This window comes from Chiloscyllium punctatum, chromosome 3, assembly GCF_047496795.1.
Source record: "Chiloscyllium punctatum isolate Juve2018m chromosome 3, sChiPun1.3, whole genome shotgun sequence".
Taxonomy (NCBI): Eukaryota; Metazoa; Chordata; class Chondrichthyes; order Orectolobiformes; family Hemiscylliidae; genus Chiloscyllium; species Chiloscyllium punctatum.
In genome coordinates this window covers 103,032,065-103,045,266 of record NC_092741.1, presented here as the reverse complement: position 1 = coordinate 103,045,266, position 13,202 = coordinate 103,032,065, and the positions used below count along the sequence as shown (strand labels likewise).

At 41.5% G+C, this 13,202-nt stretch overlaps 1 protein-coding gene and 1 long non-coding RNA gene across 7 annotated transcripts in view; one reads left to right on the top strand and one right to left on the bottom strand.

Moving 5' to 3' along the window:
• The window catches only part of LOC140463601 (uncharacterized), a 48,189-nt gene that overhangs the window by 11,821 nt on the left and 23,166 nt on the right, over positions 1-13,202 (bottom strand). Inside the window, exon 2 of the long non-coding RNA XR_011954702.1 lies at positions 10,299-10,467. This is a non-coding gene — a long non-coding RNA (uncharacterized lncRNA). The remainder of the gene's footprint in view (positions 1-10,298; positions 10,468-13,202) is intronic.
• znf512 (zinc finger protein 512) overlaps positions 1-13,202 on the top strand; it is a 67,172-nt gene that overhangs the window by 43,190 nt on the left and 10,780 nt on the right. For all 6 annotated transcript variants that reach the window (XM_072557771.1, XM_072557808.1, XM_072557797.1 and 3 more), the window contains 4 exons: positions 914-1,009; positions 1,842-2,009; positions 2,690-2,884; positions 11,809-11,910. In XM_072557771.1, the coding sequence (XP_072413872.1) occupies positions 914-1,009; positions 1,842-2,009; positions 2,690-2,884; positions 11,809-11,910 (561 nt within the window). The remainder of the gene's footprint in view (positions 1-913; positions 1,010-1,841; positions 2,010-2,689; positions 2,885-11,808; positions 11,911-13,202) is intronic.

The following is a 13,202-nucleotide window of genomic DNA, read 5'->3' as shown; positions in this document are numbered from 1 at the left end:
TGTGTTTGAGATACAGAGGTGTGCTTTCTGGAAAGCAAACTCAGTAAAATACTAAGTAGCATGCCTATTCTGAGTCTTGATCAAATGATATGTACTGGTCCTAAGCTTATTTAACATTCTTTTCATGTAAAATGAACAATGGTGTTCTGTCTATTAGGTTTGAGAACTCCTGAACTTTGCCCAGGTGAAAGTAGTTCACCTGTTTGTGTGAAAACTTGTACCCATTACAGATCATTTAGTTTGACACTTGGCATTTATACATAAAGAACATGTGTCGATGGTATGAGCATTTTTATGGTAATGTTGTTCCTGTCATTATTTTGTCAATTTTTTAATGTTCTTATCGAAATTGTTTACATATAATATGAGTGGGAAAATTCAAATAATTCTGATGACTTTTTCAAAGGCAGCATATAGAGTATATGAACCAGTGTATGGGTCATTAGCTGTGAGGAATAGATCATTTTTTTCCAGTCTTTAGTCTCTGGCATGCATTCGAAGCTCATACTTCCAGAAGGCAGTTTCAGATTCAGTCAAAAGCCTTTTGTGCTCTTCTTCAGCACTATATCCCTTGACTCAAAACCTTATGCACAGTGTGACATTTCTGTTTCTAGTCATCCCAAGTTTGCCAAATTTTGAGTAGTCTTATGGGTTCTCTAGGAATTTGGTTGAGTTTGCTCAAAATTATTTCTACAGTCTTACAGCTAACAGAAAATGGAAAACTTCTGTTTGAATTCAAGTTTTTCAGATTACTAATTCTAAATCGGGTACAATTTATTTAAATCTGTTTTCTGGATTGAGAAAAGGAACCATATGATATCCAGCACTTGACCAAGTATTATTTGTTTAATGTTGACAAAGTACACACTGGTGTTATTCAGGCATTGTAATTTTTGATTTTTGTCTTTCTCAGCCAATTTTAAAAGATGGGGATGTAATTGATGAACAGTGTGAGAGAGACAGACTTCGGAAGGTGTTGAGGAGAATGGGCAGACTGAAGTGTCTCCGGGTAAGTGCAGAAAATATTGAATACAGTTACAACTGCCGCCTGCTTTGTTTAAAAAAAATAAACTTACATTCCACTGTATAACTTAAGTGCTTAAACTGATTTATTTCTAAAGTACATGAGAAATATTGAGATAGGGTTCAATTTTGCTGTGGTCTTATTTTATACAAGAGCGTATATCTTTATACTTGAGTACTTGAACAATTTTTAAAAATTCACTTTCCCTATGATATATTAAATTTATTACTTGAAGAGGAATGATCAATCTTGTTGTGTATTGGTATGTTGTTGACTGACCTCTAGTTTGAGGCTGCCATGTTTAGTGTTTATGAGAAGTAGTGACCACATAATCTGTTTGTGTATCTAAGCCCCCAGCATCACTTCCTTTTACAGTGAAATCAGAAAATAGAGGATTGTAAGGATCCGTGTGCAAATGCATGTTCCTTGGTCAGTTCTGAGCTGATGGTCTGCAATTTCAGCTCTGTAACTGGTTAGTAGATGTCACTTGACAGGATGGCACATCGTCTAATTTATTTATTCTTCTTCCCTCCTTTATTTCTGGTTTTCAGTTTTTAAAAAGAATCCATTTGTGCTATGCTCATGAAATTTAATTTTGAATTTGATAAATGCAACATGGTGAAGTCTTAACAAAAAAATTCCATTATGTAATTTGTTCTTTTGATGTATTGAGTGCATCAGAAATTACTTTGGGAGAACTGTGGCTGAGCTGTTTCTCAGTCTCCTCTGACATGTTTCTTCACACAGTCACACTGCTTTTTCTATGTATTGTGTTCTGTTAAATTGCTAACTGTGTATCTTTCTGATCTTTGTTCAGGACTGTGGTGCCAGCTTCACTAGTATAATGGGTTACCTTTATCACCTGAAGAAGTGTGGCAAGGAAGAATCTGAGCTAATAAAACAATTGTATAAATGCCAACACTGTGGAAAGCTGTACAAGTCAAAGGCAGGCCTGGATTATCACTTGAAATCAGAGCATGCCCCGGTATGTTCATATGTCATGGAATTTTAGAATTGTAACACCTGATGAAGCCATTGGGCCCATTAATGTCTGTGCTAGCTGTCCAAATGAATATCTCAGGTAATGCCATTCTCTTGCCTTAATGCTCTAATCCTATATATTCTTCCCTTTTCTAAAGAAATTCCTCTAGTTCCCTTTTGAATATCTCAATTGAAACTATCTCCACTAACTCAGGCAATGCATTGCAGCCCCTAATCACTCACTATGCAAAAGATGTTTAAATAGCTGGCTTTATTTCAGTAGTGTATTAACTGATAGTGCACATTGAGTTCTTTTTACCCTTTCTGCCTATTTCACTTCACATTTGTAAAACTTTATGAAATGGATCTGTAATAAAACTCATCACTGGGACATTGTTGACACAGTGCAAGAGCACAGAATGTTTCTAGTCTTAGCTTGACTGACTGAAGGGGCAAATGCTGAACTTTAATCGAGACTGTCTCTTCAAACTCCTTGTAAGGTACAGGGTTACTGAAACCAAGTCACATTGTTACCTACCTAGCAGAGGGGTCAGCCTAGATGCTAGCGGCTATTCAGAGTACAATTGTTGTGACTTTTGACTTCTGTATAAAGTGCATATTTAATCAGGTATCAAGATTTCATACCCAAAGTGTTTGGTCAACCAATTCTATGCATTTGACCAGTCACCGGAAACTACAGATGATGAAGCTGCTGAAAAAGAAAGTGAACCAGATGTGGAGAGAACATCCAGTGGAAGAGTGCGGAGAAGCTCTGCCAAACTGGCAGTTTACCACCTGCACGAGATAGTTGCAGATGAACTTGCTCGAGAATGGCCTCGGAGGAAGATCCAACGGGACCTGGTACCAGATGACGACAAGGTGAGAGAAACGTTGCATAGTAATCAGGAAATGCCGTATGCTAGTAAGCATAGGAATAGAAAATTTGATTAATTGAACATGTGGCTGAAGAATTGTAGATTTCTGAGGCATTGGGGCAAGTTTTCGAGGAGACCGTAATAGAGAACAGGTATTTTTGATTTGATATTTAGAAAGGGCTAATTAATCTTGTTGTAGATGAGGTTTTTAAGTATGAGTGACCATAATGTAATAGAAGTTTACATTGTACTTGAAAGTGAGCTAATAGTATTAGTGAGGAAGCTCTGCCTCTGCAATTGCCCAATAGGTGTGAGATTATTTGACCTTGACTGGATGAGATAAAATTCAGGAGGAATCTGCAGTGGGAGAGGAGGATTTGCCCATTGCGAGCCATGTAGCTACCAGTAAACGTATGCAGACAAAGGAGGTTCTGCATAGTCCATATGAAAATCTAGGTGCCATATTAAGAAGCAGAACCTCAAAGGTCATTACTGCTTATAACTGCATAAGCCATGTGCAAATTGAATCTGAACCATATTGGAGCTGTGTTCTAGTTGACTGCATAACTAGGAAGTAGAGAGAATCTTAAACTAAAATAGTGGGTGCAACAGATCAAATTGGAAAGCTGCAACAAACTGAAGAGAAGAGTCAAGGACATGAAGAAAAGTATTAATAAGGGAAATGATAGACAGATTATGGCAGAACAACCAAAAAAATGACTAAAATTTACAAAGAATATAGAAATGAGAAATTATAAAGGCAAGAAGTAACTTGTGTGAGTGATGTCCTGGTCCCCTAACAGTATCCACAGGGTAGGGTGCAGCATAAAGGAAAAAATACTGAGAGCTTGTCAGATGCGTGGTAATAGTCAAGGGACGTTTTAATTTGTGCAAAGGAACAAAGTCAAATAGGCAATTGGAGCCAGATGAGGAGTTCACAGAATGTTGCCAGGATTGATTTCTAGAATGGCATGTACTGAAGCCAAGCAGAGAGCAGTTTATTCAAGACCTGGTATTGTGCAACAAAATGTAACTAATTAATGATCTCATTGTGAAGGTGCCTCCGGGTAGCAGGGACCATAGTATAATTGAATTTTGCATTCAATTTGAGGGAAACAGGAATGAGTCCAAGATTATCTATGTAAAGGAAATGAAGTCATGAAAATAGAGCTCACTAAAATTAATTGAAAGTTAAATTAAATGATAGGCCAATCACTATGTTGCAGCAAATACTGAAGGATATTTCAGAATACACAGAATAAATACATTGGGAATGCTATATTGAGTACTTTAAATGGGTGAGTTTTTGTCGAATGTGTGCAGGATGGTTTCCTGACACAGTATGTAGATAGGCCAACAAGAGGTGAGGCAACATTAGATTTGGTACTGGGTAATGAACCAGGCCAGCTTTTAGATTTGGAGGTAGGTGAGCACTTGCAGGTAGATAGTCACCACAAATCAGTTATGTTTTCTTGAGCAATGGAAAGAGATAGGTATATACTGCAGGATAAGAGTTATAGCTGGGGGAAAGACAATTTTATGATGTGATCAGGCAAGATTTTGGATGCACAGGATGGGGAAGGAAACTGTAGGGATGGGCACAAATGAAAGGTGGAGCTTGTTCAAGGAACAGCTACTGCATATCCTTGATATGTATGTACCTGTCAGGCAGAAAGGAAGTGGTCGAGTGAGGGAGGTGTGCTTCACTAAAGAAGTTGAATCTCTTACTGGATTAGTGGTGCTGGAAGAGCACAGCAGTTCAGGCAGCATCCAACGAGCAGCAAAATCAACGTTGAATCTCTTGTCAAGTGGAAGAAGGAAGCTTATGTGAGGATAGAACATAGAACATAGAACATAGAACATAGAACAATACAGCACAGAACAGGCCCTTCGGCCCACGATGTTGTACCGCACTTCTATCCTAGATTAAGCACCCATCCATGTACCTATCCAAATGCCACTTAAAGGTCGCCAATGAATCTGACTCTACCACTCCCTCGGGCAGCGCATTCCATGCCCCCACCACTCTCTGGGTAAAGAACCCACCCCTGACATCTCCCCTATACCTTCCACCCTTCACCTTAAATTTATGTCCCCTTGTAACACTCTGTTGTACCCGGGGAAAAAGTTTCTGACTGTCTACTCTATCTATTCCTCTGATCATCTTATAAACCTCTATCAAGTCACCCCTCATCCTTCGCCGTTCCAACGAGAAAAGGCCGAGAACTCTCAACCTATCCTCGTACGACCTACTCTCCATTCCAGGCAACATCCTGGTAAATCTTCTCTGCACCCTCTCCAAAGCTTCCACATCTTTCCTAAAGTGAGGCGACCAGAACTGCACACAGTACTCCAAATGTGGCCTAACCAAAGTCCTGTACAGCTGCAACATCACCTCACGACTCTTGAATTCAATCCCTCTGCTAATGAACGATAATACTCCATAGGCCTTCTTACAAACTCTATCCACCTGAGTGGCAACCTTCAAAGATCTATGTACATAGACCCCAAGATCCCTCTGTTCCTCCACCTGACCAAGAACCCTACCATTAACCCTGTATTCCGCATTCTTATTTGTTCTTCCAAAATGGACAACCTCACACTTGGCAGGGTTGAACTCCATCTGCCACTCCTCAGCCCAGCTCTGCATCCTATCTAAGTCCCTCTGCAGCCGACAACAGCCCTCCTCACTGTCCACAACTCCACCTATCTTTGTATCATCTACAAATTTACTGACCCACCCTTCGACTCCCTCCTCTAAGTCATTAATAAAAATTACAAACAGCAGAGGACCCAGAACTGATCCCTGCGGAACTCCACTTGTAACTGGACTCCATGCTGAATATTTACCATCTACCACCACTCTCTGACTTCGACCGGTTAGCCAGTTTTCTATCCAATTGGCCAAATTTCCCTCTATCCCATGCCTCCTGACTTTCCGCATAAGCCTACCATGGGGAACCTTATCAAATGCCTTACTAAAATCCATGTACACTACATCCACTGCTCTACCCTCATCCACATGCTTGGTCACCTCCTCGAAGAATTCAATAAGACTTGTAAGGCAAGACCTACCCTTCACAAATCCGTGCTGGCTGTCCCTAATCAAGCAGTGTCTTTCCAGATACTCGTAAATCCTATCCCTCAGTACCCTTTCCATTACTTTGCCTGCCACAGAAGTAAGACTAACTGGCCTGTAATTCCCGGGGTTATCCCTATTCCCTTTTTTGAACAGGGGCACAACATTCGCTACTCTCCAGTCCCCTGGTACCACCCCAGTTGCCAGTGAAGACGAGAAGATCATTGCCAACGGTACTGCAATTTCCTCTCTTGCTTCCCACATAATCCTAGGATATATCCCGTCAGGCCCGGGGGACTTGTCTATCCTCAAGTTGTTCAAAATGTCCAACACATCTTCCTTCCTAACAGGTATCTCTTCTAGCTTATCAGTCCGTTTCACACTCTCCTCTTCAACAATACGGTCCCTCTCGTTCGTAAATACTGAAGAGAAGTACTTGTTCAAGACCTCTCCTATCTCTTCCGACTCAATACACAGTCTCCCACTACTGTCCTTGATCGGACCTACCCTCGTTCTCGTCATTCTCAGGTTTCTCACATACGCATAGAATGCCTTGGGGTTATCCTTGATCCTATCCGCCAAGGATTTTTCATGCCCTCTCTTAGCTCTCCTAATCCCTTTCTTCAGGTCCCTTCTGGCTATCCTGTATCCCTCCACTGCTCTGTCTGAACCTTGTTTCCTCAACCTTATGTAAGCCTCCTTCTTCCTCTTTACTAGACATTCAACCTCCCTCGTCAACCAAGGCTCCCTCACACGACCATTTCTTTCCTGCCTGATCGGTACATACATATCAAGGACACGTCGTATCTGCTCCTTGAAAAAGTCCCACATTTCCACCACATCCTTCCCTGACAGCCTATGCTCCCAACGTATGCTCCTCAAATCCTGTCTTACAGCATCGTAATTTCCCTTCCCCCAATTGTAAAAACTTCCTTGTTGTGCGCACCTATCTCTCTCCATAACCAAGGTGAAAGTCACAGAATTGTGGTCGCCATCACCAAAATGTTCACCCACTAACAAGCCCACCACTTGTCCCGGTTCGTTACCGAGTACCAAATCCAATATGGCCTCCCCTCTGGTTGGACAATCTACATACTGCGTTAGAAAAGCTTCCTGGACACACTGCACAAACACCGCCCCATCCAATCTACTTGATCTAAAGAGCTTCCAATCAATATTTGGGAAGTTGAAGTCGCCCATGACTACGACCCTGTGGCTTCTGCACCTTTCCAAAATTTGTTTCCCAATCTGTTTCTCCACATCTCTGCTGCTATTGGGGGGCCTATAATAAACACCCAACAAGGTGACTGCACCTTTCCTATTTCTGACTTCAGCCCATACTACCTCCAGAGGCAGATCCCCCTCAAACTTCCTTTCTGCAGCCGTTATACCATTTCTAATTAGCAATGCCACCCCCCCTCCTTTTTTACCACCCTCCCTAATCTTACTGAAACATCTGTAACCAGGAACCTCCAACAGCCATTCCTGTCCCTCATCTATCCATGTTTCCGTGATGGCCACAACATCGTAGTCCCAGGTACCGATCCACGCCTTAAGTTCACCCACCTTATTTTTGATACTCCTTGCATTGAAGTATACGCACTTGAGCCCATCTCTGTGTCCGCAAGTAGTCCCTGTCAGTGCTACCTTCTCCACAGCCTCCCTACAGTCTTGGACATCCTGACACACAGCTAGCTTACTTGGTGGACTACAAGTCCGGATCCCATCCCCCTGCCAAATTAGTTTAAACCCTCCCGAAGAGTGCTAGCAAACCTACCCCCCAGGATATTGGTGCCCTTCTGGTTCAGGTGCAACCCGTCCTGTTTATACAGGACCCACCTTCCCCAGAATGCAGTCCAATTGTCCAAATATCTGAAGCCCTCCCTCCTACACCATCCTTGCAGCCACACCCACTCAAATACTAGTCACTTACCTTCCCGCCCAGCTATGCGCTCCAACCTCACTTCCGCTGCCCGCTACAGGTAAGTAATTTTGAAACAAACTGTCTTACCTTAGCTGTAGTCTCCCGGGTTCGTTTTTCCTCGGCCGCTGCTCCCACTCAAATGACCGTTGGTGATTAAAGGGGGAGTATTTATACTCACCGTTCTCCTTCCCGGCTGCCCCTCTGTTTACCGTCACTTCCTCTGCTGCTCCCGCTCTTTTTGTGAAGAGAGAGAGAAAAAAAAACCGCTGCCCGCTACAGGTAAGTAATTTTGAAACAAACTGTCTTACCTTAGCTGTAGTCTCCCGGGTTCGTTTTTCCTCGGCCGCTGCTCCCACTCAAGGATGAAACATAAAGGCTCAGTTAGGGCACTTGAGAGTTACAAATTAGCCAGGAAGGGCCTAAAGAGAGCTAAGAAGATCCAGGAGGGGACATGAGAAGTCTTCGGCAGTAGGATCCAGGAAAACCCTAAAGCTTTCTATAGTTATGTCAGGAATAAAAAAATGACTAGAGTAAGATTAGGGCCTGTAAAGTATAGTGTTGGGAAGTTGTGTGTGGAATCCAAGGAGATAGGAGAAGCGCTAAATGAATATTTTTTGTTAGTGTTTACACAGGAAAAAGATAGCGTTGTTGAGGAGAATACTGAGATACAGGCTATTAGACTAGATGGGATTGAGGTTCATAAGGAGGACGTGTTAGCAATTCTGGAGGGTGTGAAAATAGATAAGTCCCCTGGGCCGGATGGGATTTATCCAAGGATTCTCTGGGAAGCCAGGGAGGAGATTGCAGAGCTTTTGGCTTTGATCTTTATGTCGTCATTGTTTACAGGAATAGTGCCTGAGACTGGAGGATAGCAAATGTCCCCTTGTTCAAGAAGTAGAGTAGAGACAATGCTGGTATTAAGAGACAAGTGAGTCTTACTTCAGTTATGGGTAAAGTGTTGGAAATGATTATAAGAGAGAGGATTTATAATCATCTAGAAAGGAATAATTTGATTAGGGATCATCAGCACAGTTTTATGAAAGATAAGTAATGCCTCACAAACCTTACTGAGTTCTTTGAGAAGGTGACCAGTCAGTTGGATGAGGGTAAAGCGGTTGATGTATGTATATAGATTTCAGTAAGGTTCCCCATGTTTGGCTATTGCACAAAATACAGAGGCATGGGATTGAGGGTGACTTAGCGATTTGAATCAGAAATTGGCTAGCTGAAAGAAGACAGAGGGTAGTGGTTGATGGGAAACGTCCTGAACATCCTGCTGTTCAGTTGCTACTGTTGTATGTGCAAGGATCTGTTTTGGCGACACTGCTGTTCGTCATTTTCATAAAGGACCTGGATGAGGGCGTAGAAGGGTGGGTTAGTAAATTTGCAGATGACACGAAGGTCAGTGGAGTTGTGGACAGTGCGGAAGGATGTTGCAGGCTACATAGGGATGTGGATAAATTGCAGAGCTGGGCTGAGAGGTGGCAAGTGGAGTATAATGCGGAAAAGTGTGAGGTGATTCACTTTGGAAGTCGTAACAGGAACACAGAGTACTGGGCTAATGGTAAGATTCTTGGTAGTGTGGATGAGCAGAGAGATCTTGGTGTCCATGTACTTTTATCCCTGAAAGTTGCCATCCACATTCATAGGGTTTTTAAGAAGGTGTATGGTGTGTTAGCTTTTGTTGATAGAGGGATTGTGTTCCGGAGCCATGAGATCTGTACAAAACTCTGGGTGCGGCCACATTTGGAGTACAATTTTGGTCGCCTCATCATAGGAAAGATGTGGAAGCATTGGAAAGGGTGCAGAGGAGATTTACCAGGATGTTGCCTGGGATGGAGGGAAGGTCTTCTGAGGAAAGGCTGAGGGATTTGAGGCTCTTTTCGTTCGCGAAGAAGCTGGAGAAGTGACTTAGATATTCATGATGGTCAAGATAGGGTGGACAGGGAGAGTTTTTTTCCTTGGATGCTGATGGCTAGCACTAGGGGACATCGGTTTAAATTGAGGGGTAATAGATACAGGATAGATGTCAGAGATAGGTTCTTTACTCAGAGTAGTAAGGATGTGAAATGCCCTGCCTACAACAATGTTAGACTCACCAACTTTAAGGGCATTTAAATGGTCATTGGATAAACATATGGATGATAAAGGAATAGTATACGTTAGATGGGCTTCAGATTGGTTTCACAGGTCGATGGAACATTGAGGGATGAAGGGCCATTACATTACTGCACTGTAATATTTTATGTTCTATTGCAACAGATAAGAAAAATGCAAAGGAATAGACCCATTATCCGTGATTAATGAGAGGCGCTAAAGATAGTACCAGACTGAAAGAAAAAAACATATAATTATTGCAAAGACATATGTCAAGCTAGGTAATTGACATAATATAAAAAGAATGACCAAGCATACCTATGTATGTGTCATTGAATATGTCATCTTCTCTTAACTGTTTTATCAATATGATGGCTACTTGTTGTTCCTGTAGCTATGATCAATTTTGCAGGGTTAGGGTGTTAGCCACATACCCAGTCTTCATCATCTTTAAAGTAGGCTTGGGACTGGCTTTTGCACTGCTTCTCTGTGGATTAAAAGCAAAAGTACATAGTATACTAAGTTAGAAACAAACAGGTTTCTGAAGTGGCCAAACATTCAAGCAATCAAATATTTTTTATGTGAAGAACATCATTGAGCAAATCTTGGCACATAAAAGCAATTTACTAACTTAATTGATTTTTAAAAGGTTTTTAAATAGAATCCACAGCAGTTACTCAAGACATCACAGAGCAGGATTTTAACATCAACAGGGCCTCATATAGTAACTCCAGATGCTACATAAAGATCAGTGTAGGCACCTTCGGCTGCTCCAGCATCTTGAGATGAGTACGCCAAGACTGCATTCCATTTCCATTCCTTCTCCTCTTGGTGATTGATTTCTTCTTGAAGGTGCTGCTGGGTACAGACTTTGACATCACGTGATAATACCACTGGTCGACAGAGCTCAATTTCACAGATAACGTTGTGCTCCAATACATGACCATCAGTCTTGACAGAAGTAGCACCAGGTTGGTCTGCTGATACAAGTCATTGCGACAAAGCAAGGATGGCTGGACCCAACAAGACTCAGTTTAAAAAAAAACAAGGGCATTGATCACTTGCCCCACTTGCGAAGTAACAGCTCCAGGGACAATGATATATTGATTGATGTACATAGAAAAATTAGTAAAGAAATATTGTGTTTCATGTGACAAATTAAAAATCAATCAACATAGCCAAGAAGCTTCGACTCTACACGTACCACCTGCAATCTATGCAAGTTATAAAAGAGAACCATAAGGATGTCATATCAGAAGGCTCTCTTTCACCAGTGTTGCTTGTTTAAGATTCTGTACACCACTTTGAAGAGACAGCATCACAATGAAGAAGGCGACTGATTAGAGGCATATACAGGCCATTATGATGGAGAGACAACTGAGGCTTGGAGGATGCACATTTCTTGTGGGACACTGTCCAATGGGGAAAGAAACTGGGCCAGTCGAGGACAACCTGGCAAAGTAATTTTAAGGAAAACCTTCAAGATAGGGCACTGTTGAGGTTGGAATTAGAGATTAAAATGGATTGGGGCATTGTCCCTCTGAACCAATGCAAGACAATATCTAAATGGGTATGTTCCCTAACTTTAGACTGTCCAAACAAACTTCAACAAGGGGCTGTACTTAGCATGAAAGGATACATTGATCAAATCAAGTTAAACTGAATTGAATTCTCTGTGCGGTGGAATTGTATATGCTAACCAGTGGCTTCTTATCTTCAGGAAGCAGTCTTTTTAACAAAAGATTTTTCTAAAACAATTCGTAATCTGTCAGATCAAAATCCTATATTTGATAATATGTTAAATAGCGATTTTTTTTTTCTTCTTCAGCTAAAGTACACTCGGCCAGGCTTACCTACATTTAGTAATGAAGTGCTCCGCAAGTGGAAGGATGAAATGAAAACTTATAAGAGAGTACAGTGTCCAAATAAGGTAAGTATAGTAGCCACTTGTATTGTTTGTTATTAGTGGTTGTATACCACACTATGTCACCTTTCTACCTTTTGTAAATATAATGCAGTTCAGTAAAACGTAACATTTTCATAGTGCAAACTTGAATACTTGATAAAAGGGACATTTTGTCAAAATGTTTTGCCTGCCTTCAGGTCAATTCGCAAAAAAAAACTAAACTAAAGGGAAAACAATATTTGTTTTGTATGAGGGCAAAGAGCTGATTGGTAGAGGCATTGCTATGGAGATTGCAGCAGTTGATGATAACTCATAGTTAATTGCCGAACTTTGGTTAAAATTTAAACTATGCAGATGGACACTGGTCAAGACATTGTCCTGAGAAATGAAACTGAGAACACTGTCAGCTGTTATGTTGTGTTGAAATGGGCACAGTGCATATACAGGTAGTTCTTCTATAATGGTCGTGTTCTTGTGCAACTCCACAATTAGAAACAGCCGTTATTCAACATGGCAATGTAATAACGTTACAGCCAACACACCTTGGAAAAGAAAGGTTGCCCCTCAAGTTCCCTTTTATTCTTTTCCCTCTAATCTTAAACTGATGTCCACCCATGCTAGACCCATTTCCCTGCACTTGGCCCATATCCTTTTAATCCTTTCCTATATATATGTATTTGTCTGAATGGTTTTTCAAGTGTTGTTAATTTACCCACCTCAACCACTTCCGCTGGTCGCTCAGTCCATATGTGCACCACCTTCTGTGTAGGGGAAAAGAAAAGTTGCCCCTCAAGTTCCCTTTTATTCTTTTCCCTCTAATCTTAAACTGATGCCCTCTAGTCCTCAATCCCCCAACAGAGGGAAAAAGAAGAGAATATTGACCCTATCCATGCCTCTCATGATCTTACACACTTCTATAACATCTCCCCTCCGTCTCCTATACTCTAAAGAATACAGTCCTAGCTTGTTCAATCTCTCCCTATAACTCAGATTAGGTCCAGGCGACACCTTTGTAAAGTTCTTCTGCACTCTCGCCAGTTTAATAACGTCCTTCCTAGAACAAGGTGACCAAAACTAAACACACACACTAAACACAAGTGCGGCCTCACCAACAAAACTGTATAACTGCAACATAGCTTCTAGATTTCTATATTTAGTGCTAATACTGATTGAGGCCTGTGTGCCAAGAGCAGCCTTCACTGCCCTGTCTACCCATGACTCCACTTTCAGAGAACTGTGAACCTGAACTCCAAGATCCTTCTGTTCCATTACATTGCTTAAGGTCCTACCATTCACTATGAAACAGCCTTAAAATA